The sequence below is a fragment of the Mobula hypostoma genome, chromosome 22, assembly GCF_963921235.1.
Source record: "Mobula hypostoma chromosome 22, sMobHyp1.1, whole genome shotgun sequence".
In the NCBI taxonomy this organism is placed as follows: domain Eukaryota; kingdom Metazoa; phylum Chordata; class Chondrichthyes; order Myliobatiformes; family Myliobatidae; genus Mobula; species Mobula hypostoma.
Genome location: NC_086118.1, coordinates 54,850,775 through 54,878,576, shown reverse-complemented (window position 1 = coordinate 54,878,576; position 27,802 = coordinate 54,850,775). Strand labels below are relative to the sequence as shown.

General features: G+C 40.2%; 1 protein-coding gene across 4 annotated transcripts in view; it reads right to left on the bottom strand.

Moving 5' to 3' along the window:
• cep112 (centrosomal protein 112) overlaps positions 1 to 27,802 on the bottom strand; it is a 553,075-nt gene that overhangs the window by 388,817 nt on the left and 136,456 nt on the right. For all 4 annotated transcript variants that reach the window (XM_063030627.1, XM_063030631.1, XM_063030630.1 and 1 more), the window contains exon 9: positions 17,879 to 17,965. In XM_063030627.1, coding sequence (XP_062886697.1) covers positions 17,879 to 17,965 — 87 coding nt within the window. The remainder of the gene's footprint in view (positions 1 to 17,878; positions 17,966 to 27,802) is intronic.

The window sequence follows — 27,802 nt, the reverse complement described above, 5'->3', positions numbered from 1 at the left end:
GCCATTTAGAACGGAGTTGAGGAAAAACTTTTTCACCCAGAGAGTGGTGGATATATGGAATGCTCTGCCCCAGAAAGCTGTGGAAGCCAAGTCTCTGGATGCTTTCAAAAAAGAGATGGATAGAGCTCTTAAAGATAGCAGAATCAAAGGTTATGGGGATAGGGCAGGAACTGGATACTGATAGTGGATGATCAGCCGTGATCACAGTGAATGGCGGTGCTGGCTCGAAGGGCCAAATGGCCTACTCCTGCACCTATTGTCTATTGTCTTGTCAAAGGCCTTCTGAAAATCCAAGTACACAACATCAACCATTCTTCTTAGTCTATCCTGCTTGTTATTTCTTCAATGAATTCCAATAGATTTGTCAGGCAAGATTTTCCTCTGAGGAAACCATGCTGACTATGGCCTATTTTATCATGTGCCTCCAAGTACTCCGAAACCACATCCTTAACAATTGACTCCAGCATCTTCCCAACCACTGAGGTCAGACTAACTAGCCTATGACTTCCTTTCTTCTGCCTCTCTTCCTTCTTGAAGAGTGGAGTGACATTCGCAATTTTCCAGTCTTCCGGAACCATTCCAGAATCTAATGATTCTTGAAAGATCATTACTAATGCCTCCACATTCTCTTCAGCCACCTCTTTCAGAACCCTGGGGTGTACACCAACTGATCCAGGTGACTTATCTACCTTTAGATTTTTCAAGGTTCCCAAGAACCTTCTCTCTCGTAATGGTAACTTCACACACTTCATGACTCCTGGCACCTGGAATTTCCACAACACTGCAAGTGTCTTCAACAGTGAGGTCTGATGCCAAATACTTTTTCAGTTCATTTGCCAATTCCTTGTCCCCTGTTACTACCTCGCGAGCATCATTTTCCAGCAGTCTGATATTCACTCTTGCCTCTCGTTTACATTTAATGTATCTGAAGAAACTTTTGGTATCCTTTTTAATATTATTGGCTAGCTTACTCTCAGGTTCCTTCTTAATGATGTTTTTAATTGCCTTCCGTTGGTATTTAAAAGTTTCCCAATCTTCTAACTTCCCACTAATTTGTTCTCTATTATATGCTCTATCATCATCCAGAAATCTGTTACAGGACGAGACTACAAAAGATTCAAGATGTGCTCAAAGCTTCCTTTAAAACATGTAACAGCTCCATTGACTATTGAGATTCATGTTGGCTTAAATTAAAGAAAAATCACACTGGAAGAGTGAGTCCATGCAACAGGAGCACATGGAAGCTCTGCATAAGCACTCTAGTCAGAGTAATGAATACAGAGTCTGTTTTGGGAATTCAAGTGACGCTTCCTGACCAATGAAATAAATCAAATGTGACAGGAGCCTCAAATCTTTGAGGCAGTATGTAGGGAGAGGGTTTTGCTCTGCTTATTGTTCCAATTAATTTTGGAGCATTTGGTAGAGATGCACTTGATGAGGAGGTTGAATTGATTAAATAGGAAAAACCTATTGCCTGTGGGGTGTTTAAAAACTAGTAGACATAGTTCCAAAAGAATTGGTATAACAAGAGGGGAGATGAGGAAATTTGTTTTTAGGTGATAGAGTCTGTACCTGGGAGCAGCATGGAATGATAAACACTCATCAGTTTTCAATACCTACAAAAGTAGTTGTACAGTCATAACTTATAGAGTTGTGCCTAATACTGGAAAATAGAGTCAGATTTTTGTGGCTCCTTTACAACTGGCATAGACATGATAGGTCATATATTGCTAGATCATAAATCTTTTATTATTCTATAATCATCAGCTGCTGACCAAAATCTGCAACTAAATCATTAAAAAGCAATTGTTGACTTCCACCTTTCCATTCAAAATGCTTAAATAGACAGTTTCAATGCAAAATTATCACTTTTCTTTTATAATTTCATGACATGATTTTAAGCAGTACTTGCTTACAAAAAATGTTTAAATAACATGTAAAGCAAATGATATTTTGGTCATCATTCCATTGGACCAAGTATCTCTGCTGATGTCTTTCCAGAGTTGCACTTGGCATCTTTCTTGAAGATAAAATCTCCAAGATCCTCTTCAAAATTTTTGTGAATGTGCACTATGAAGCTCTGGATTTGTAACTAGAGCTCATCACTGAAGAGTCTTGGGTTTTCAGTGGAATACTGTCTGCTCCCAAAACCACGTTATTTCTGAGATGAGATCTGCACTTCTCAGGGTCTTGAAGATCGGTGTGGTGACAAGGTCAAACCAAATACGCTGGTATCAGACGAAATCAAGTGTGCTCATGTCAAAGACACAGTTGCATTTGAGAAGGTCCAAATGCCCTTGGTGAAATCACACCTTGGATTTTGTACACAATTTTTGTTTCTTGACAGTAAAAAGGGCATACTTGCTATAAGAGGAGGAAAACAGCAAAGATTCACCACACTGGTCCTTGGGACAGCCAGTTTGTTCTATAGGAAGAAATTCACTGAACTACAAATTGAATCTCTAAATTTTATCAGAATGAGAGGTGACCTCATTGTAACTTACAAAATTCTTGGGAGGGTTCAACAATGAGAGGTACCAGGAGAATATTTTTTCCTGAGACAGCTAGAACCAGGATTTATAAGGGAGTGGGATATTTAGAACCAGAAAGAGAGACAATTTTTTTTTCAGCCACGGGATGGTAAGTAGTTGGTTTCTGCCCAAGAGGGTTGTAGATCCTCAGAGACTGAGTTCACTCAAAACGCATATTAAGCAATTTTGGATATTAAGGTAATCTAGTAATAAGGGTGTATTGCAGTCAAGGTAGAGGATCCACCATCATCATGACGAATGTCAGAGTAGGGTCAAAGCTAGATGGCCAGAACCTGCTGTTAATTCCATGTTCTTACATTTGTATTAAATAAAATGAATACTGAACTGTCAATTCAACACCAAAGGCCATAGTCAGAAATAACTATTGTAAAGTTTGAGCAAAAAAAATTCTTTTCTTCAAAAAAAAGCCCAGTTCTCTCATCTGTTCTTTCTTCAGAAATTCTGTTATTCTACTAAGAGTCTGTGTTGATAAATTCTTAAATCTGCTCATAAAATTACATAAGGGTATTGTAATACTCCAAATACTTACATGTGATCCAAATGTAGTGATCCATTGTATTAGAAATTGACAATTCATTATGTGAATTAAATCACGCAAAACACTACTTCTAGGTTTTGAAAGAGCTATCTATATCATGCAATTCCCTTGTCTCATAAATAATAACATCATAAGACCATAAGATCATAAGATACGGAGCAGAAGTAGGCCATTCGGCCCATTGAGTCTGTTCTGCATTCAATCATGGGCTGATCCAATTCTTCCAGTCATCCCCACTCCCCTGCCTTTTCCCCATACCCTTTGATGTCCTGGCTAATCAAGAACCTATCTATCTCTGCCTTAAATGCACCCAATGAATTGGCCTCCACAGCTGCTCATGGCAACAAATTCCACAGATTTACCACCCTCTGGCTAAAGTAATTTCTCTGCATCTCTGTTCTAAATGGAAGTCCTTCAGTCCTGAAGTTGTGCCTGCTTGTCCTGGACTCTCCTACCATGGGAAGTAACTTTGCCGTATCTAATCTGATATTTCCCCTAGAAAAAAAATCCTGTTGCATTAACCATGAGCTTGTTAACTTCCAACAACCAATACAGATTACTGTGAAACTCATGATTTAGATCAGATTCAGATTTATTTATCACGTGTACACCAAAACTTTACAGTGAAATGCGCTGTTTGCATTAACAACCAACACAACCTAAGGATGTGCTGGGCCAGCATAGCATGCCTACAATGTTCAGCAGAACAGCGAAAGAAACAACAGCAACAAAAAAAAAGATACAGCAGCAAAATAAGTTCCTTTTCACACCCACACAGGTGCTGAAAGGGTGACATAAATGATGACACTCTACAGGCCATGCTGCGTCTGTGGAGGGAGGAATGGAGTCACACTTCAGGTCAGTGACTTTTGAACAGAGACAGGAAAAGTAAGAAATAAAAGCAGATAAGGCTGAGGGTGAATTTCGAAGTTCAAAGTAAATTTATTATCAAAGTATATGTACGTTGCCAAGACGCTGAGGGTGACCTTTCAGAGGTTTATAAAATTATAAGGGGGATGGATAGGGCAGATAGCCATGGTCTTTCTCCCATGGGAGTCAAAAACTAGAGGGGTAGGTTTATTGTGAGAGGGAAAAGATTTAAAAGGGACTTAGGGACAACTTTTTAAACACAGATATTGATGGGTAAATGGAATGAATTCCAGAGGTAGTGGTAGAGGCAGGAGCATTCACAAAGCTTAAAAGAAATTTGGACAGGTACATGAATAGGGAAGGTTTAGAGGGATCTGGACCAATCAGAAAAAATGGAATTAACTCAGGGAGTCGGGCAGATTTGCATAGACATGTAAGACTTAAAGGAAGACAAAACTGCCCCTTTAAATCTAATCTACCAGTTTATTTAGCATGCATGTCCTTATCATTCTTCCAAGATTAAAATTAGGTTAATTTATCACAATCATTAGTGCTCAACAGAACGATATCATGAATTAAAAAAACTGAATCGGACTCAACTACCATGTCCTCCTCAGAAACAGGAATGCTGGAAGAATTCAGCCAGCCAAGAAGCTGGCTGTGGAAAGAGAAACCAGTTGACATATCTACTGATTTGACCACTTCTCAGAACTGGGAGAAGAGATGCTCCCATGATTTGTTCCTGCTTTCCATTTTAAAAGAAAAATATACTGTACTTCTGTGGATTTTAGTCATGCTTTTTTTAAAACATGGATGCTACTGTTCTGTACACCAAATATAGCACTCAGAGGATGCCTACTGCATGGGGTCAGTCATGATTATGAATTTCTACTTTTCTAGTTTAATTGAATCATAGAGCACTACAGCACAGAAATACGTCTTTCAGCCCATCTAGTCTGACAGCCTGGTGTTCTGGCTAGCCCCATCTACCTGTACTTGAAGCATAGACCTCCATACACTTCTCCATCCAGATACCTATTCAAATTTATCTTAAATATTCTACCACTTCTGCTGGCAGCTTGTTCCATGCTTACACCACTCTCTGAGTGAAGATGTTCCTCCTCAGATTCCCCTTAAATAGTGCATCTTTCATCTTAAACCTATGACCTCTAGTTCTAGTCTCACCCAACCCGAGAGGAAAAAGCCTGCATACATTCACCCTACCTATACTCTCATAATCTTTCAATATCTCTATACAATCTCCCCTTATTCTTTAGTGTTCCAGGAAAAAATGTCCTAACCTATTTTACCTATCCCTGTAAATTAAGCCCTCAGCTCTTGGCAACATCCTTGTAAATTTTCTCTGGATTTTTTCAAGCTTATTGATATATTTTCTATAGGTAAGTGATCAGAAATGCACAAAATATTCCAAGCAGTACACACAAAACGTTGGAGGAACTCAGCAGGCCAGGCAGCACCTATGGAAAAAAATGAACAGTCAACATTTCATCTTCGTCAGGACCCTTTATCAGGCTTCATTTTTGTGACAGAATACTTCCAAATTTGGCCTCACCAATGAGTTATAAAACTTCAACATAATATACCAACTCCTGTACTCAGTACCCTGATTTATGAAGGCCATTGCAGCAAAATCTATCTTCATAACCCTATCTACCTGTGGCAGCACTTTCAATGAGTAATGGATCTGTATTCGCAGGTCCCTTTATTCTACTGCATACTGTTCACTATGTAAGTCTTGTCCTGATTTGTCCTCCCAGCATGCACCACCTCACACTTGTCTGCATTAAATTTCATCTGCCATTTTCCAGCCAATTTTCCCAGCTGGTCCAATCACCTCGTAAGCTTTGATAGCCTTTCATTGTCCACTACTCTCCCAATCTTGCTGTTATCCAAAATTTGCTGTTCTAGCTTGCCACATTATCATCAAGTTGTTGATATAGATGACAAATAACAATGGATACCACACTGACCCTACAAGTACACCATTAGTTACAGGCCTCCAATCAAAGAGGCAACACCTACTACTACTCTCTCACTTCTTCCAACAAAAAAACACTAATTCCAATTGACAACTTCATCTTGAATGCCAAGTGACTTAACCTGCAACAGCCTCCCATGAGGGACTTTGTCAAAGGCCTTACTGAAGTCCTAAGTAGACAATGTCTACTACCTTCCTTTTATCAACCTTCTTGGTTAACTGCTCAAAAATCTTTGTAAGATTGGTGAAACATGTTAATGATCTTAATCTGGTCCCATCTATCCAAGTACTTATACATCCCATCCTTTAGAATACTTTTCAATAATTTATCCATGACAGGTGTCAGGCTCACTGGCCCAATTTCCTGGCTTATTCTTAGAGCTTTCTTAAAAAACAGAATAATATTAGCTATCCTCTAGTCCCCTGGCCCTCATCCATGGCTAAGAATGATTTAAATATCTCTGCCAGAGCTCCTGCAATTTCTGCACTAACTTCCTATAAGGTCAAAGGGGACACCTCATCAGGCTCTGGGGATTTATCCACCCTGATTCACCTCAAATTTCCTGTGATTACATTGAATAACGTTCACAAAATATGGCTTTTATTGAACTATTTAGAAGAAATGTACAGGTCAGAACAAAAGACGACTGGAGAAGCAAGAGAATAAAGTCAGAAAGCACACTTTTAAGTTACTCTGTTGCAAAGTGAGGAAGGAGCAGCAGACATGGACGTTCATCAAAACTGCCTGAGCACTGGGATGGTCCCCACAAACAACTAAAAAGAAAGAGAAACTTGGAAGAGAAAATAATGGAAAAATAAACCAACATCTGAGCTTATTATACACTTTCCCATCTACTCTATTTTATACTTCATTCTAGGTATAATGAAAAATTTTATTCAATGCCAACAGACATTACTTGCTCTGTAACTAGTAATAGCTGCATGCAAGCTTATGAAATTTGATCCTTTAATGAGAACGGCAATGACTTTTTGTTTCATGTCGGAAATTCAGAAAACATGACTAACCCCATCAAAAATTGGGGAATTGCTCTTCATTTTGAATAGGCTTTGAAGTTGCATAGTGAATGACAGAAAAATCCACTAACACAGCAGTTACAACAGGAAGAGGTCCTAATCACAAGGACTCAGGTTGCTTCTTCAACAAACTTTGATATTTACAGCTGGTTGTAAGAGTCCAAACAACTTGCTTGCATTGCATAAGCTATAATTGTTAAAATTTGTCTGTGGTTACAAAGATATTGCAGCACATTTTGGACTACAATCACAATTGACTAAATGCATTTAAAATACTGTTAATACTTTGGATCTGGTACTCTTCATCAAAAGATCTGAATCATTATCAGCTTCTCCTTCCAGAGATGCTGCTTGACCTGCTAATTCTTCCCAAAATCTTTTGTTTTTGTTTTGGATTTTCAGCATCTGTAGCTTTTTTGATCTTTTTACATTTAATATACGAACTGTGTGAATTCTGCACTATTTTTATATTTCCACAGATAATGAAATCATCAAATGGAAACATAAAGTGCAACAGGTCGATGGTGGCCTTTTTCCAGTCAAGCAACAGTTGTAAACCTGTGTGTAAGGCTAGTTCCCATGTTCCTAAATTGTTCCTGCCTACAAACAATCCTCTTATTTCAGAACCAATCCAAAATGTTGTACATTCTCCAAAGCCTAAGATTCATTGTCACACAGTTCTCTGCAACCAATATTGCCCATCTTGAATCATTTAAGCTCACATCTATTTCTCCTGGTTCTGTGCAGATTTTTATATACTTTCTCACTCCCTACATAATTATAACAATCATATTAAATTACACTATAATTCTGTTCACTACATAGAAATTTGATACAATTAACAAAGAAATTAGAACTTGCTTTGAAACAGAAAAATAATTAGTTGTAAAATATATGATTGGTGTCTTCAGCAAATAGTTCCACTCATAAGCACCATCAAAAGCAATTGTGTCAACCTGAACAATGTTGGTCTCACTCTGTCAAAGACAATTCCCTTTGCTCGCTCTAACGTTTGTTTTCTCAGGTCTCATCAAGGGTCTACAATATTAATTCCGTTCGCCCTTCTTGTATGCTAAACATTTCCAGCATTTTCCCCTGTGAATTTATTTATGTTTTCCAGCCTCTGCAGTTTTTTTGCTTTCCAACAACCCTTCTCACGACTTATTGCTTCCATCACTGATGCCTGGTAGTTACCATGTGTTCGTTTGTTATGAGCTATGTCAGTTACGTGTACCATCTGTAAAATGGATTTCAGATTGATTACTGACAGCAACTTACCAAACCTACAGCTTCTACCAATAAGAAAGACAACAGCTTGAAGAACAAGGAAACATCAATACATGTATGTTCTTCTCTGATTCACACAAAATTATTAGAAAGTGAGAGCAGGAACAGGCCACCTAGCCCTTTCAGCCTGCCTTGCCATTTAATTACAAATGCAACTGATCTACTCAAGGACTCAACTCCCCTTCTCTACTCGTTGCACATAACACACAATTGCCTGAACGTTCAAAAATATATCATGTTGGGAATACTGAGGGTGGAGTGCTGCGAGAGGGGTGTGGGACAGATAGCAGTGAAGGAGTGCCAGGGAGCGGGGAGTGGCCTGGGTACAGACACACACAGCCCTGAGACACCAAGCAAGGTCATTTGATTCCAAACAATTGGTTTATTGATCATTTAAGAGAAGATAGCGGCACGACGCAGCGCGCAGCAGCCACTCCGGTGATGAATATCTGTTCTTTGTCAAGTAGAATGCCGTTCACAATCCTGATTTGATGGAGAAGCACGTGAGAAGCACGGAGGAACATCTGGTGAAACTTCTGAAATGCCTGTTTCGCTGCCGCTGCTATTGTGCGATCCAGAATCTCCAGAGGGGTAGGCCCTAAATCCTCGGCTTTGCCTGTTGCTTGGCGGCCGGGGCTGGAGTCGAAGTGCTCAGCAGAGGTGGTGCTCGGTGCTCGGAGGCTCAAAGTTTTCGGACGGACTCAAGAGTCGGCTATGGTTGGGTGCTTCCAGGGTGCTGCATCTGCAAGTTTGCAGCGCTGGAGGTTCATGGCAGGGAGTTTCTTCCTTCTACTGTCCGCGTGAGATGTTGGGGCTATCGGGACTTTGAGACTTTTTTTAACTGTGCCCATGGTCTGCTCTTTATCAAATTACGGTATTGCTTTGCACCGTTGTAACTATATGTTATACTTATGTGGTTTTTGTCAGTTTTAGTCTTGGTCTGTCTTGTGTTTCTGTGATATCATACTGGAGGAAAATTGTATTATTTCTTAATGCATGCATTACTAAATGACAATAAACGAGGACTGAGTGTCCTCATAATCATCATAAGAGTGTCTCTCTGATGCTTCCCGCTTCCTCCCCTTTCCCTTCCTCTTTTCCCAATTATAATTCTCCTCTCCCAATTCCCATCCCACTCTCAGTCCACAATAAAGACCCATATCAGCCACAGGTTTATTATCACTCACATACATCATGAAATTTGTTTTTCTTTGTTCAGCAGTTCAGTGCAATATACAAAATTATGACAATACTGTGCAAAAGTTCTAGGCACTCTAGCTATATCTATGTGCCCAAGACTTTTGCACAGTATTGTAAGTTGTGAAATTTCTTGGTTTGTGGCAGTAGTATGGTGTAATACATAAAAAATGCCATGAATTACAATAATTATCAAAAAACAAATAAATAATCCAATAAAAGAGAACAAAAAATTGTGAAGAAGAAGAAGCACGGCAGTGCCTGGACTTCCTTACGAGTCTGCGGAGATTTGACATGGCATCCAAAACTTCAACAAATTTCTATAGATGTGTAGTGGAGTAGTGGAGTTGTATTGACTGGCTGCCTCATGACCTGGTAAAGAAACACCAGTGCCTTTGAATGGAAAATCCTCCAAAAGGTAGTGGATTCTGCCTAGTCCATCACGGGTAAAGCCCTTCCATCCACTGAGAACACCTACATGAAACGCTGTCTTAGACAAGCAGTATCCATCATCACAAATCCTCAACACCCAGGCCATGCTCGTTTCTCGCTGCTATCATCAGATAAAAGGTACAAGAGCTTCAGGACTCGCACCACCAGGTTCGTGAATAGTTACAACCACTCAACCATCAAGCTGTTGAATACAAGGGGGTAATTATACTCAAAATGCTCTGCAGATGCTGGGGACAAAGCAACACTCACGACATGCTGGAGGAACTCAGCAGGTCGGGCAGCATCTGTGGAAATGATCAGTCAACGTTTCGGGCTGGAACCCTTCGTCAGGACTGAAGAGGGAGGGGGCAGGGGCCCTATAAAGAAGGTGGAGGAAGGGGGGAAGGAGAAGGCTGGTAGGTGCCAGGTGAAAAACCAGTTAGGGGAAAGATAACCAATTTCCCCCGGGATTAATAAAGTATGACTGTGACTATATGACTATGATAAAGGGGTGGGGGGGGGGGAAGCAGGGAGGGGATAGGCAGGAAAGGTGAAGAAGGAATAGGGGAAAATACAATGGCACAATGGGTAGTAGGAACCATGAGGGAGGTAGTAGGCAGCTGGGGGAGGGGGCAGAGTGAAACTGAGATGGGGGAAGGGAGGGGGAGGGGGAGGGGACCACTGGAAGTTGGAGAATTCAACATTCATTCCTAGGGGATAGAGACATCCAAGACGGCATATGAGGTGCTGCTCCTCCAACCTGAGTTTAGCCTCATCTTGGCAGTAGAGGAGGCCATGTACGGACATATCCGAATGGGAATGGGAAGCAGAGTTGAAGTGGGTGGCAACCGGGAGATCCTGTCTGTTGTGGTGGATGGAGCGGAGGAGCTCGATGAAGCGGTCCCCAATCTGCGTCGGGTTTCACCGATGTAGAGGAGGCCGCACCGGGAGCACCAGATGCAATAGATCAGGGGTCCCCAACCTTTTTCGCACTGCTGACCGGTTTCTTATTAACAATATTCTTGCGGACCGGCCGACCGGTGGGGGTGGGGGTGGTAGGGTTGCCAACGAACAAGAGTAGCAGTCAAATACGTTGGGTTTACCCCAAGAAAGACTACAATGACCATGAAGCCTTGCGCGGGCACCAGTGCGCATGCGTGTACCTGCCGATCTTTTTCTACAAATCGGTTTTGGCGATTCTGTGGGGGTGGGGGGCTGTTAATCACGAATGCAATATAGGTGATAAGTGGCTAATACACTCAATTTCGTTTCTAAAAGGGTTTATCTAACGAATTTAATATTAAACACACAGCGCTATTTTCCTCGCATGAATATAGCGATAAGTCAATTATCAGGGGAGCTTGAAGTAAGTGTTGAACGAACTTCCAGTGGAAGTGGTAGAGGCACGCTCGGTATTACCATTTAAAGAAAAATTGGATAGTATGTATATGGACAGGAAAGGAATGGAGGGTTATGGGCTGAGTGCAGGTCGGCGGGACTAGGTGAGAGTAGCGTTCGGCACGGACTAGAAGGGCAGAGAACGCCTGTTTCCGTGCTGTAATTGTTATATGGTTATATAAGTCAATAGCATCATAACATTTTAAGTAACGTTTGGATATTAAACACACAGCACATATTTTCCCCACATGAACATATAAAATCATTGCAACACACCAATATCGCTGAATCAGTGGGAACCCTGGGCTTGTTTCCCTGCAACAAGACGGTCCTATCGAGGGGTGATGGGAGACGGCGATAATCGAAGGAGGTTCCTTATGTCTGGTCTATTCTGCAATTTAGTTTTTGTTGCATTCATTGCAGAGATATGTTGGAAATGGAAGCAACGTTTTCAGTGCTTTCGTGGCTATCTCAGGATATTTAGCCTCGACTTTGATCCAGAATGCCTGCAGCGATGTTATGTCAAACATGCTTTTCAGCCCGCCGTCATTTGCAAGCTCGAGGAGTTGATCTCCTTCCTGCGCTGACATGGATGACGCGTGCGTAATGACCTCACGTGCATTCAGTCTCAACAGTGGGCGTGACAGGGCGTGAGGAAAGGTGCAGCTGACTCCTATCGCCAAATCATATCGTTTCCTCGCGGCCCAGTAGCGCATGCTTTGCGGCCCGGTACCAGTCCGTGGCCTGGTGGTTGGGGACCGGTGCAATAGATGACCCCAACAGACTCACAAGTGAAGTGTTACCTTACCTGGAAGGACTGTTTGGAGCCCTGAATAGTGGCAAGAGAGGAGGTGTAGGGACAGGTGTAGCACTTATGCTTACAGGGATAAGTGCCGGGTGGGAGATCCATGGGGAGGGACATGTGGACCACGGAGTCGCAGAGGGAACGATCCCTGCGGAAAGCAGAGAGGGGTGGAGAGGGAAAGATGTGCTTAGTGGTGGGGTCCTGTTGAAAGTGGCGGAAGTTACCGAAGATAATGTGCTGGATCCAGAAGCTGGTGGGGTGGCAGGTGAGGACAAGGGAAACTCTGTCCCTGTTGTGGTGACAGGAGGATGGGGTGAGGGCCGAAGTGCGGGAAATGGAGGAGATGCAGGTATGGGCATCATTCATGACAGCAGAAGGGAAACCACGATCCTTAAAGATTATACTCACTCGCCCCCATCATTGAAATGTTCCCTCAGCCAATGACTCTATCTCATGTTCTCATTATTTATTTACTTCTGCATTTGCAGTTTGTTGTCTTCTGCACTCTGGTTGATCTTTCATTGATCCTGTTATGGTTACAATTCTATAGATTTGCTGAGTGTGGCCATAAGAAAATGAATCTCAGGGTTGTACTTGGTGGCATATATGTACTTTGATAATAAAATTTACTTTTGAGGTTTGAAGGTTGTTGTTGCTACACCATTCAACTAGCTGACCTATCTCATTTCTGCATGCCTCCTCATCACTATCTGAGATTCTGACTACAACAGTAGTGTCACAGCAAATTTATAGATCGCTACACAGTCATTAGTGTAAAGAGAGCAGAACAACAGGCTAAGCACGTGTGACCCACTCACCAGAGCTCAAATACTAGCTTGGCTCATTAGCTAACTCTGCTAGCTATGTGACTCAGCAGTGAGCAGGCCACCTTTCTAAACAATATACGTCTGGGGTCAGTATGATCTGGGGTTCAACCAAACAGGAATGATGAGAATTACGAATAAAGGAACCTTGATTTGAGCGAATGCTGTGTAAATACGGCCCATACACAGTTATCAGTCACCAAGAAATAACAGATCGTACACCAGTATAAAATTATAAAGGAAGTATATTTACCAACTTCAGTTTTACCAAATGGTTAATAGGAAAAAGTAAAGGAAAAAAAAGATCTATTAGTTAAACCAGTCTAGATGTGCACATAAATGTTCTAGCTCATTTCGGTAGTGGTTGGGTGTACTGCTTTACTCACAGTGCTGAACTCTCATCACCAATCACAGGCAGAACTTCCTTCTTGTACTCCATCTTGCAAAGCACTCCTTATATCAAGGATCCTCCGGGTGTCTTCCCCGATCCTCTCCTCTCCGCGTCTCCAGCCAAAAGAACACGAACCTGACTCTGTACTTCAGAAATCTCTCTCCGCCCGGCTCTCTAGAACCTTCTCTCCATCCCACCATCCCGATTGGCTGACACAACATTCCTAAGTGGACAATTTGGCTCCTTATCTTTAGCTGAAACCAAAACACTCTTACTCGCAGGACACACTGCTTTTACAGAAAACTGCTAAATTAAAATATCTCACAGCATAGCAATAGAAATCTTAACCAGGGCATTACACACGCATCTCTGAGGTGCACGTGTTGATTGTCGGCAAGGAGGAGATGTGATTTCCAATTCACACAGACTATGGTTCCTGATGGGGAAGTCAAGGATCCAGTTACCCTATGAATTCTCTAGTGATCTAGTCTCCAGGGAGTGGGATGCAGAGAATCAAATATCGCTGTGATGAGTGTACGTTCTAGTATCAATTGTTTGGCGACAATAAAGTATAAAGTATAACTCTTCAAAGTAAAGAACCTCTGAGATTCACTACCTTCCACAATGTGGAAATATGTAGCCACCACTCCAACATCACTGAAGCCAAATTCTGAAACTCCTGCCAGCATCACTGAAGGAGTTTCTTCACTCAGAGACCCACAACTATCCAAGAAGACAGCTCACAGATGCTTGTATAGGGGAGCCCTTTGCATCTAGTGATCATAATGCCACTAGTTTCAAAGTAACTACAGAAAAAAGAAGATCTGGTCCGCAAGTTGATATTTTAAATTGGAGGAAGGCCAATTTTGATGGTATCAGAAAGGATCTGGCAAGTGTTGATTGGATCAAACTGTTTTCTGAGCAACGGTGTACTGGGTAAATGGGAGGCCTCCATAAGTGAAACTTTGAGAGTACAATGCTTGTACGTGCTTGTCAGAATAAAAGGTAAAGATAACAGGTTTAGGGAACCTCGGTTTTCAAGAGATATTGAGGGGCTAGTTTTGAAAAACAAGGGAGGGGCATAGAAGGTACAGGCAGGCAGGCACAAAGAGGTTTGTATGGAGTATAAGAAATGCAACAGAATTCTTGAGAAACAAATCAAGAGGGCTAAAAGAAGGCATACGATTTCCCTAGCAGATAATGTAAAGGAGGGTAGCAGATGCCAACAGAATCAACAAACTCATTCGTAAGGCCAGTGATGTTGTGGGGATGGAACTGGACTCTCTGACCGTGGTGTCTGAAAAGAGGATGCTGTCTAAGTTGCATGCCATCTTGGACAATATCTCCCATCCACTACATAATGGACTGATTGGGCACAGGAGTACATTCAGCCAGAGACTCATTCCACCGAGATGCAACACAGAGCGTCATAGGAAGTCATTCCTGCCTGTGGCCATCAAACTTTACAACTCCTCCCTTGGAGGGTCAGACACCCTGAGTCGATAGGCTGGTCCTGGACTTATTTCCTGGCATAATTTACATATTACTATCTAACTATTTATGGTGTTATTACTATTTATTATTTATGGTGCAACTGTAGCGAAAACCAATTTCCCCCGGGATCAATAAAATATGACTATGACCAAGGGATTCTACAAATATGTTAAGAGCAAAAGGATTGCAAGGGACAAAATTAATCCTCTAGAGAGTCAGAGTGGTAATCTACGCATGGAGCCAAAAGAGATTGGGAGATCATACCTGGATTTTTTGCATCTGTATTGACTCAAGAGAAGGACAGAGTCTACAGAAGTGAGGCAAAGCAGCTGCAAGGTCATAAACCCTACACAGATTACAGAGGAGGTGGTGTTTGCTATCCTGAGGAAATTTAGGGTGGATAAATCCTCAGGGCCTAACAAGCTGTTCCCTCAGATCCTGAGGGAGACAAATGCAGAAAATGCAGGGACCAAGAACGATATTTAAATCATCTTTAGGTACCTCTGAGGTATCAGAGGATTGGAGAATACCTAATGTTATTCTGCTGTTTAAGAAAGGCTCTAAAAATACATCAGGGAATTATAGGCTGGTGAGCCTGACATCAGTTATTGGAAGGTATTCTAAGGGACCGGATATATTAGTATTTGGCTTTGAGTGTGGTAGGTCATGTATAGCCAGTTTAAGAGTTTTTCAAGGAAATTACTGGGAAAGTTGATGAAGGCAGGGCAGTGGATGTTGTCTACATAGACTTTAGCAAGGCATTTGACAAGGTCCTGCACGGGAGGTTGGTCAAGAAGTTTCAGTCGATCGCAGTGCCGTAGAGATCAGTGCTGTGTTCATTGATGTTTGTCATCTATATCAATGATCTGGATGATAATATAGTTAACTGGATCAGCAAGTTTGCAGATGACATCAAGGTTGGGTTTGTAGTGGACAGCAAGGAAGACTATCCGAGCTTGAACTGGACAAGTTGGAAAAATGGGTTGAAAAATGACAGATGGAATTTAATGCAGACAAGTGCAAGGTGTTGCCTTCGATTGGACCATCCAGGGTAGATCTTACAAAGTGAATGGCAGGGCACTGAGGAGTGTGGTGGAACAAGGGGATTTGGGAATACAAGTACATAATTTATTGAAAGTGGTGGGACTGGTAGAGAGAGTCGTAAAGGAAGTTTTTGGCATCTTGGCTTCATGAATCAAAGTATTGAGTAGAGGAGATGGAATGTTATGTTGAAGTTGTATAAGACGTTGGCGAGTTCTAATTTGGAGTATTAGACAGGATTTTTCCACTGAGGTTGAGTGGGATTACAACGAGAAATCATCGGTTGTAAGGGTGAAAGGTGAAAAGTTTAAGGGGAACTTGAAGGGAAACTTCTTCATTCAGAGGGTCATCATGCATGCGAGGTCGATTTCAATGCTAAAGAGAAGTTTAGATAGGTACATGGATGGTAGGGGTATGGAAGGCTATGGTCTGGGTGCAGGTCAATGGGAGCAGGCAGTTCAAATAGTTCAGCATGGACTAGCTGAGCCAAAGGGCCTGTTTCTGTGCTGTATTTTTCTATGATTCTACAACTCACTCTCACCTTTTTGAAGGGCAATAAGGGACAAGGAATAAATGCTAACATTGCTCGCATTGCCCAGATCCAAAAAATGCATAGATGAAAAAATAAACTGGGCTTGGCACTCTACATCTTCAGAAAAGAATAAGTTATAGAATGAAGCAGCAGCCTAAGTCTTGATAGAAGCAAGGATATTTTTTGAATCAATCTGAAACAAAATTATTAATTGATAAACCTGGTTTTCTTCCTTCTCTTATTCTCAGTTCTTGAAGTACTCTCTCTTTCTCACTTGATCAAGATCAATCACAAGGTAATTAAATTATGGTTACCCTCCCTTGGGCTTCATTGATTTTTACCCTTATTGTAAGTTTCAGATCTCCTGCAGATTAATCCAAAAGGAAAGTTCTTTTTTCACAGTGAAGTGAAATTAAGCCCAACATTTATGAATTAAAAACATGTGACACTACACAGAAATACCTGAAATGTAAAGTACTTGACCCATTCTGAAAAATATCACCTGTGTTTCATTAATTGTAGACTACAATCTCCTAAAGCAATCAGTTCCAGCTCACTTCATCTTTCATGTTGGCTAGAATAATGGTTTCAGCAATGAACCAATCCCAGCTGTTATGGGATCAAAATATTGTCTGGAAGGCAAATGATAGAGTTCATCTACCCACACACATACATCCTCACAGCCCTGTGAAATGGCAGCTCTTGGTGGCCTAATGTAAGAACATCTTTTTACCTTGGTAAAATTGCAAGAGCAGAATGGACGGTGGGCTAAACAACCAGTGCTAATGTCTCTTTTAAAATGAGACAATTGTTATTTGACATGATGGAGCAAAATAATAGCAGCATTCCTGTCAGAAAGAAAGCACTGAAATTCTACATTCATAGTTGCATCCTGTTGCATTGTGATGTACCAACTGACATGTCCAAAAGAAAACTACTCAAGTTGAAGGAAAAAAATTTCTGATCGTTTCTTTCTAAGTTGAAACACATGGGTGGTACCTCAAAGACTTCACCACATTATAGGAAGGATGTAGATTAAAGTGTAACAGCTACAGAAAAGGTGCAGTGGAGGTAGACAATAAGGTGCAAGATCATTACGAGATAGATTGTGAAATCAAGAGTCCATTTTATTATATTAGAAAACAATTTAATAGTGGGCTGGAAGCTGTCATGAACCTGATAGTATGTGCTTTCAGGTTTTATTATATTCTGCCTGATGGGAGAAGGGAGAAGAGAGAATGCCTGGGCTGGGTGGGATCATTAGTTACGCTGGCTGCTTTACTGAGGCAGCAAGACTATCACGTTGGAACTTCCATCTATCAACCCTTCAATATTCAGAATGTTTGTTTTATTGACTCAGAAAGTTCCACAGAACAAACAGACACACAGTGCTCTCCTCTCCAATCAGACAGTCAGATAATGAAATATTATTCTGGTAATATCCCACAACAGGAAATTTGACGGAAAAAAAAACCTGTTTTACCTTCTGCACATCTGCATCATGCTTTTGCTGCAGGTTCAGCTTTTCCTCGTGGAACTTTGCTTCCAGCATCTTTGACTTCATCTCCATCTATTTTGATTAAAATAATTAAACAAGCAGGGTTACTCAACTCATTTCCTATTCTCCCTGAAACAGAAAGAATGTGTAAAATAACCAATGGTAATGTTTGCAGTAAATCCCATTATTTTCCATACAAAGCCATATCTTGAAAGATGCCAGAATAGATCTAGAAAGGGGAGGGAGGTGTCGGAAATCTAGAATCTTGAAAGATTATGCTTTGATGGTACAATTATTATGAGGAAGCAGAGGACAGGGTGGTAATGTGGTGGTTATAGCGCCAATGACCCAGGTTCAGTTCTGCCAGTGCGTGTAAGGAATTTGTATGTTCTCTCAGTGACCTCATGGGTTTCCTCCGAGAACTCCAGTTTCTTCTCACACTCCAAAGATGCATGGACTAGTAGGTTAACTGGTCACGTGAGTGTAACTGGGCAGCATGGACCCGATGGGTAACAGATCCTTCTGGCCCGAATAAATAAATTACTTGATTTTAAATCTCTCAATGCAATCTTGGAATCTGAACTTGCTTTTCCATATCAATAATCCTGTAGGCAGGACAGCAGTCCAGTAGGTTAACTGCTGTGCCACTGTACCTTAATATAATTGTGATTAATACTACAAATAGTACAATGAATTAGTCTGATTAATACTGAGAATAATTCCAGAAGCCGGGATTGTTGAGCGGTATGAATAGAAAGAGTATTGTTGTTGTCAGAAGGTGCCAGATTGAAGATAACGGACAAATGGAGGTGGTGGGAGAAAGAGATGAGAAGCTACCATTACATACTGATTCATGATGCACTGGAGTGCACTGCTTGAAAGGTTGTGGAAGCAGATTCAAGTGCACCTTCTGAAGTGAAATAGATATACTCTTCGAAAGGATAAAGTGTGGAACTATGGAGAAAGTAGACAATCTAGAGAGCAATGATATTGGAGCTTTAATGAAGGGATTTCGTAGCAGTTTTAATCATAGCCAATGAAGAATTTGCTATCTTACTTAGAGTCCTTTATGTACCTAGATACAGATAAACAATACAACCACAGGGCAGTCCAAATGCTGGAATACCACACACTGCTCTTTGCCAAGTACTAAGGGTCCATTGACAACAAGCGATCTACTGGAAAACATTCTGACCTGAAACACCATTCCCCCCCACCCTCATAGATGCTGCTCGGTCTGCTGAGTTCCTCCAGCAGATTGTTTGTTGCTCCAGATTCTTGTGTCTCCTGAGAATTGATTGTGCAGAGGTAGCACTTCACCATGTGAACTATCGTGAGGTCAGCTGACCTGGAAGCAACACAAAGAATGCATCAGCTGCAGTGCTGCTTTCCTGAGGATTATTCATCTCATGTGGCAAACTTGCCCTTGGCTTGTTCCATCACAAAGACCCTCTGTGTGATAAATTCCCCATTTTCCTCTAGCAAAAACTAATTTGATCAGCTTGATTTATTACTCTTTAGCTGATGTGTTGCCAATTTAATTTTCGAGCCTGACTGCAAATAATGTTAATTGCAAGCAATTTATGTCAGATGATTTTTTTGTTATGATCATACAGTACTTAATGTTATCCTTGCTACCAATTCCAGATATACCTGTGTTGCGTGTATTTAAAAATCATGGTCTATTTCATCTGTTTAATTTCCTACTCTATAATACAACATTATGCTTATAGACTCCTCGTTATCTGATGCCTAAGGCTCCATCTGCTTTGAACTACCGATCAGCGCTGTTAGCTTGTCTACTCTTATCTGATCACCTCTGGGCCAGAGGCGACATCTCAGAAAATGATTATACCTCAGGTTTATAGTGGCCAAAATGTTTGTGCTGGATGACTACAAAGGCTCAGTGAAAGATAAACAAATAATGGGGGAAATGTTTATCACAGAAACCTGTATTTATAAAATCAAATATATTCGTTCAGGAAGTTAAATTTGACTGGGTCAGGGAAGATAATGAACAGATGCCATGTCTGGGGCTTGGGGGAGGAACTAGAACCCCTACCCTGAAATAAAATAGCAGGTTTGAAGGAATCCACTTTTTATGACTCCAGGCTTGCTAATATAAACAAAGCTTTATCAGCAAATGCTGGAAAAAACTACCATCTGTCTGATCTGCCCCAGGAAAGGAATGTGGTGAAGGCAGAAAAGTGCAAACCAGCTTGTTAGAAACTTAAAGTAATTCATTAGTGTCATCACATACAACTCTGGTCACTGTCCAGGTAAGCTAATAAAACTTTATCACTTTCTTTTTGCATCTCTTGCATTTTATAACAGGATTTTTCAATGGAGTTACCTTTCAGAGTTTAGCAAAGAACCAAGTGGCATGCTCAAAATAATTTCTTGAAAAATTATAAATGTCATTTCACTCTCAATAAAAGAAATCTTACTAAAATTAAGATTGGAGGTAACTTGCGTTTGGCATATTAAGCATATTTTTTATTGCAAGGACTCATAACCTAGGACTTGATTGAATAATTTATTCCTCATGATGTTCAATTGAATCTGTGCATTATGACCATTCAATGCTGATGTACTTTCTGGTATTTCTATATATAATTCTGAGTAGTCTCTGCATCTCTGAACACAATTTCAGCATTAACAAGATGTGAATGAAAGGCACAAGGATGTGTCTCTTTGCCCTTGAGGAATTAAGCTTTTCTGATCTTTCCCTTAAAGGATCTGACAAGAAGGCTGAAATCTCAAAACTTTCTTTTAGATGAATCTAACAGTATCCCTGACCAGCAAAACAATGATGATGAGAATTGGAAAAGAAAGCAAAGACATTGTTTATCAAAAAGCACTTTTTTTCCAGTCAAAGCCAAAGGTAAAAGCCTATTGTTAGAAATTTGTGATAAAAAGAAAATTCCTAAAATATTCAACAGGTCAGATAGTATTGAGAGTGCACATGGATAATAATAAAATTATCTGCCTCATTTCACTCTGTTCTAGTGAGCTCAGCCTTCTTTGTGGCTTTATGTTGGCCTTTATGCTGGTGATGCAAAAAGACCAAGCTCAACAAAAAAGCTGGATTCATCCTTTGCTACAATCCAGACTCTTTTGAATTAGTGGTGGAAAGGAGGTCACTAAACAAACTGTTATCCATTACAGACAATCTGTCACATCCTCTCCATGACCTACTGAATAAGCAGCAGAGCACCCTTTCGAACAGACTCAATCAGCTTTGCTGTCACAAGGATCATTACAGAAAACCTTTCCTACCTAATGCAATAAGCATACACAACAGTTCATCTCTGTGCGATAGGAGAACACACATCTGAGTACAAGAGACTGTTTTATTATTTTGTACATTATTATTGCACATTGGTAAATTATTGTGTATATTATTATTATTCAGTATTTTGTTATTAGTTAAGTCTGGACACTACTAAGTGTATTTTAAATATTGCTGCTGTAACAAAAGAATTTCCCACTTGGGATCAATAAAGTATCTACTACTACTACTACTAACTGTGCTCCTGATGATGAGTCTCAGCCCAAAAAGTCAACTATTCAGTTTCCCCCATAATTGCTGCCTGCCTGCTGAGTTCCTCCAGCATTTAATGTCCATTCCTGGAAATATTTATATATTGTATTTCAGTGTCATTAGAATTACATCACATCTAAAAACAAATTTACAACTCAAATATTTATTAATGAGTAAAATTTGTACCATTATTCAACAAGAAGAAACTACAAAATTAGAAAAATACAGCTGTTTCTAATGTGTCAAGTTCAAGTAGTGAAGCTGTCAGCAAATACACATATGTAAGTTGTATGCTTTTTTTTTGTAATAACTACAGTATAAACTTTTGCTTCACATAACTAACATAACACTGAGGAACAATTTTTCCAGGTTTTGTCACTTCGTAAGGAAGAATTTAACACTCACACCACAAGTACTGTATATCTACTCCGAATACTGTTCCATCAACACAAATCATATAGTAATTTACAGGCGTGCAAAGGGGACAAAGATTCTATCATTGGAGGTTGTGCAGCATGCAACAACAAACACTGATGGATGGTATCACCTCAGATCTGTGAATATTTTCAATTTTCCTCTTAAAGTTACACCTCTTGGATTTACTTTCCTGATGTTAAATAAGTTGAAGGGATTCCACAAAAAACCTTTTCAAGCAACATATTTACAGATTCTCTAAACCAGGATCAAACCGCTCAGGAGACAAGAGGACTTGCCTTCCCCTATCAAGTACATATGTACAGAAAGGAGCCAGATAAAGGCCACCAATATCATAAGGATCCCACCCACCCTGCTTATGGACCGCCTGTCCCTCTCTCATCAGGGAAGAGGCTCACTAGGACCACCAATCTCAAAAACAGTCATCTCCACCAAGCCCACAGGCTGATCAACATCTCCACCCACTCACCCACCTCACTACCACTACATCCACAGCAGCCACTTTATCATTTCCTGACGGAATCACCTTATGTTCAGATACTCTTGTACATAAAATCAGTCTATGTATATAAGCTAATCTTACATATTTATAGCTACAGTCAACAGTTACTTGTATATTGTATTTTGTAGGATTGTTTTTATATTTATATTTCTGCTTTTTTTCTCTATTGTGTTTTTTAAAGCAATGCACACAAAATGCCAGAGGAACTCAGCAGGCCTGGTATTATGTATGGAAAAGAGTATAGTCTACATTTTAGGCTGAGACCCTTCATCAGGCCAAGTTCCTCCAGCATTCTGTGTGTGTTGCTTGAAATTACAGTGTCTGCAGATTTTGTCTTGTATTTTTTTACGCTGCATCAGATCTGGAGTAACAATCACATTATTCTCCTTGACACTAATGTACTGAGGAAAGACAATAGCAATCTTGAATCATATAAATTGCATTCTCTTTCTTGGCACTTTCAACTTGAGGACTCAAGTTTTTAATTCTTCTACACTGTTGTCAATCACTCCTTAGCTGGATGAAGGATTATATTAAGCTGAACTCATTTCAAAAGGCATTGTACATTCACAATTCATTGTTCTAGCTATCCTGCTGTTATTCACTAACTTCCTGCATTCCCCACTTTTAACTCTTCAAAGCCTGTGGATAAGTAGGTACAGTATTTTAAACTGTCCCTTGATGGAATTTTAAGATGTGTTTGCAAAGGACATGAAATTTATCACATTACACAGAAACACAGTAAGATTGGTTATAAAAGGTAATTTCTGCTATAAGCACCAAGTCGAATGTTTAAGTGATGTGGTCTGCAGCACAGTTTGCAGAAATTTCCAGGACCAGTGTCAGAGGAAACTTTATAAAAACAATCATGCCTGTTTGCAACTATTGAAGTTTGTGTGAATTGTTCAGCACCTCACCTTACAGTTAAATAGACAAGTCAATCACTACACTGGCATCAAAAAGCTTTGAAAGTGTGACTGAAAATATTGCAAGCCTGGCGAGTCCAGGAAATGGAATCCAGCGTAACCAATGAAGAACCACTTTGTGCAAAGGGGAGCCAGGGTAAAACAGGAAACCAAACATTGTCTGAATGTATTGGAAAGCTGAGGAGATACAAGACGAGGAAAATGCTCACTTGAAGTGCACAAGCTTTTAAGCTAAAATCTTCTTAGATGTCAGGAGAATAAATGACAGCAATAACAAGACCATTCATGAGCAAGAATAAGTGACCCTTTTAGTGGAATTAGGTTTAAACACCTGAGCAACTCCAGCTAATTTAGCAGCACCTCATAAGGACAGTTGATGTCCCCATTTGACAAAATTAGAGGTTTTGATTCAAATCCTCAGAGATCTTCGAAAGTTATAAACTTTGCACATGGGTTCAAGGGCTGTGGAGACCAATGATTGAATAAAAGAATCTACTACATCACGATATTGTTGAACCAGGAGCTGCAAAGCTGGTTTGTGAGCAGCTCACTGAAGAACTGACAAAGGCACCACTTTTTAATATGCTGGGTCCACACTCACATCCCCATCTACATCAACAGAGTTGTAGTGGAGCATGTATCAAGCTCCAAATTCCTTAGTGTCCACATTTCCAAGGATCTCACCTGGTCCCTGAACTCCTCCATCCTGATCAAAAGCCTTATTTCCCGCGGAGCATCAAGAAAGCTCACCCCTGTCCCAGGATACTAATGGACTTTTACCACTGTACCATTGAGAGCATACTCACCAACTGCATCTCAGTGTGGTATGATAATTGTCCCATATCCAACCGCAAAGCACTCCAGCGTGTGGTGAAAACTGCCCAGCGGATTATCGGCACCCAATTGCCCACCACTGAGAACATCTACCATAAACACTGCCTGGGCAGGGTGAAAAGCATTATCAAGGATGCATCTCACCCTAACCACAGACTTTTTACTCTCCTCCCATCCGGTAGGCGCTACAGGAGCCTCCGTTCCCGCACCAGCAGGCACAGGAAGAGCTTCTTCCCTGAGGCTGTGACCCTACTGAACTTCACATCACAAAGCTAAGCAGTATGGCACCCATACTGCTTATGGCATCCGGGGAAAAAGACAAAGGGGGGGGGAACCTAGAGGATGGGCAAGGGGTATAGTCAGAGGGACAGAGGGAGAAAAAGCAGAGTGAGAGAAAGAATGTGTGTATAAAAATAAATAACGGATGGGGTACGAGGGGGAGGTGGGGCATTAGCCGAAGTTAGAGAAGTCGATGTTCACGCCATCAGGTTGGAGGCTACCCAGACGGAATATAAGGTGTTGTTCCTCCAACCTGAGTGTGGCTTCATCTTTACAGTAGAGGAGGCTGTGGATACACACATTTTAATTCCACATCCCATTCCCATTCTGACATGTCTATCCAGACTCAATAGACCAAATGGCCTAATTCTGTTCCTATATTTCATGGTCTTATGGTCTATAACTGCATAACATTCAAATCCTTGCTCAGCTCCTTGGATAATGAAGTAATCCATTCCCTCATGCAGCAAGCCCTAGAGGTGACTCATGCTTGTGCTGATGAGTGGCAAGGAACATTGATTCCAGTTAATATCTCTAAGAGAGCATCTAACCACCTACATTACTCCTGTCAAATACTTGCTCCATTGTCACTACTGGACATAACTTAACAGAACAGTCACATAAATCCAGTGGCTACAATAAAGATATTCAAAACTGCGGCATCTCACTCACTTTCTGACATCCCAAAGTCTTTCCACCATCTTTAAGGACCAAGCTAGGAATGCAATAGAATAGTCTTCACTTGTCTAGAGTAGGGAGCACTTCCCCTTTGATTTCAATGGTGAGAGATAGCTAGGAAGACTTGGTAACAGGTATTTTTTATTAAACATACACTCAGTGGTCTCCTTATTAGATACAGAGGGTACCTAATAGTCACTGACTATGTTTTTGTATGTTCGAGGTCTTCTGCTGCTGTAGCCCATCCACTTCAAAGTTCAACATGCTGTGCATTCAGAGATGCTCTTCTGCACACCATTGTTGTAATGTGTGGTTATCTGAGTTACTGTCACCTTTTTGTCAGTTTGAACCAATCTGGCCATTCTCCTCTGACCTCTCTCAATAACACTGCGTTTTCCCCAAAGAACAGAAGAACAGCATTTCGCTGGATGTATATTTTTTCACCAGTCTCTATAAACCCTAGAGACTGCTGTGCATGAAAATTCTAGATCAGTTAGGGAAGGAAAGAGGAGGTATGGTTCTTCCTTGCCTGAGAAATTATTTTTATGCCTCACAGATAACCCCTCTGTTATATTGGTGTAATAGGGAATATAAGGCTAGATGGAAGGAAATAGAATTTGGATTAGTTGACAGTTTTCCTCTTCAGGCCTCAATAGCTGACAAAGCATTGATGGCCCAGTTGGAAAAATTTAATAATGCTTGGATAAATCTTACATTAAAAGTATGGCAGAAGGTGGTTAATTCATGTGGAATTAATAACATGCTAAAACTCTTTAGATGGTGTGCATATGATACCGAATTCCTTCCCAACAGAGGAGATAAAAGATTTGAGCTATGGATAAAGAAAGGTCTTACAACCTACCTCTCATTTATAGATAAAAGAGTATTACAAAGTTTCCAAATCCTGCAGGACAAACATGGCCTAGAACATAATGACTTTTTTAGGTACCTTCAAATACGAAACTATGTTAACCAGAGTTGTAGATATACAGACCTATCAACAGTAGAATTAGAATTTTTCAAGATTCTGAATTCGGCTTGCAGTTCAATACCTAGTAAATCAGTTTCTCGCCTATATAATGCACTCTCCCATACTAAAAATGTAAATACACTGTATATTAAAGAGAAGTGGGAGAAAGAAACGGGGTTGGTACTTTCAGAGGAGGCTTGGGGGAAAATCTGCAGCTTTCAATGGTCCTCGACTAATTCTTTGACTTGGAGAGAACATTGTTGGAAAAACATTATAAGATACTTCAAGACCCCATATCAGGAAAAATATAAAGATACAAATGTGATGTGTTGGAGAAGGTGCGGCTCCAAGGAGGCAAATCATTTTCATATTTTCTGGGATTGCCCTAAATTAAGTCTATTTTGGGAAGGTATTCATAGAACATTAGTTAAGGTACTTAGGTCCCAGATACCTCTGAACTTTGAGACGCTCTATTTGGGGCATGTATTGTTCCTTGAACAGAAGGAAGATATAAAGTTGCTGCAGGCCCTCTTAGCGGCAAGTAAGAAATCAATCACTAGAAAATGGCTAAATCCAATACCACCTACATTAGAAGATTGGTACGAAATTATCTTGGAAATATTTAAAATGGAAAAGTTGACTTACTCCCTGAGAACTCAAAAAGAAACATTTTATCAAATCTGGAATAAATGGATTGAATATATAACCCCAATGCGAGCAGACTTTAGATGACTCTCCTAATGATTTATATTGCTCTTCTCATTAACACAGTAATATTGCTAACGTAAGCACCCCTAGTCTAAATGTTTGTTGTTTTTTTTTGGAAAATAGAGAATTAACACAAGTAAAGGGAAAGATTTGGGAAAGGGATAAAAAAAATGAAAAAATTAAGTAAATAAGTACATAGGGATTGGATAATTATGTCTGCGGGCAGGAACAAGCACGAATAAATTGGGATATAAACACCTACAATGGTTGGTATATAGGCTTGTATGCAACATTTTGGACCAGTGGAAATGGTCCAGAAGGGTTGTATGGAAACTATTATTACCATTTTTCTTAACAACTAATTTCATTACTTAGCCTAATAGGTTAGATTTACCACAGTACATAATTATCTATTTAAATGTTTATTTTCCTTTTATATCATCTCAATGTGTACTTAAGAATGTATAAATAATTGTAGTTTTATACATATAAAAAAATGGAAAAGGTTATATGTGTGAAAAAAGTATATGATAATTGTGAATTCCTTATCCAAATAAAAATAAAATTAAAAAAAATAAAAAAATTAAAAAAAAGAAAATTCTAGATCAACAGTTTCTGAGATACTCAAGCCACCCCATCTGGCACCAACAATCATTCTATGATCAAAATTATTTGGATCATGTTTCTTTCCCACTCTGATATTTGGTCTGAACTACTGAATCTCTTGACCATGTCTGCATGTTTTTATGCATTCAGTTACTGCCACATGATTGGCTGATTAGATATTTGCAATAATGAGCATGTGTCCAGGTCTACCTAATAAAGTGGCCACTAGGTGTGCATTTATAAAGTGTTTAAATGTGTGTAAAGATGCTTCTGGTGTGATAGTTTTTAAAAATTTTGCTTTGAATTTCTTTTTAATTTCTTCAACCGTTTTGATCATCTCCAAAATATTCAGAAACATATTTCCTTAACTGTTCAGGCTACCTCTGGGGCATAGTGGAGCTGGTTGAATTTTTTCCTGTTCTTTTAT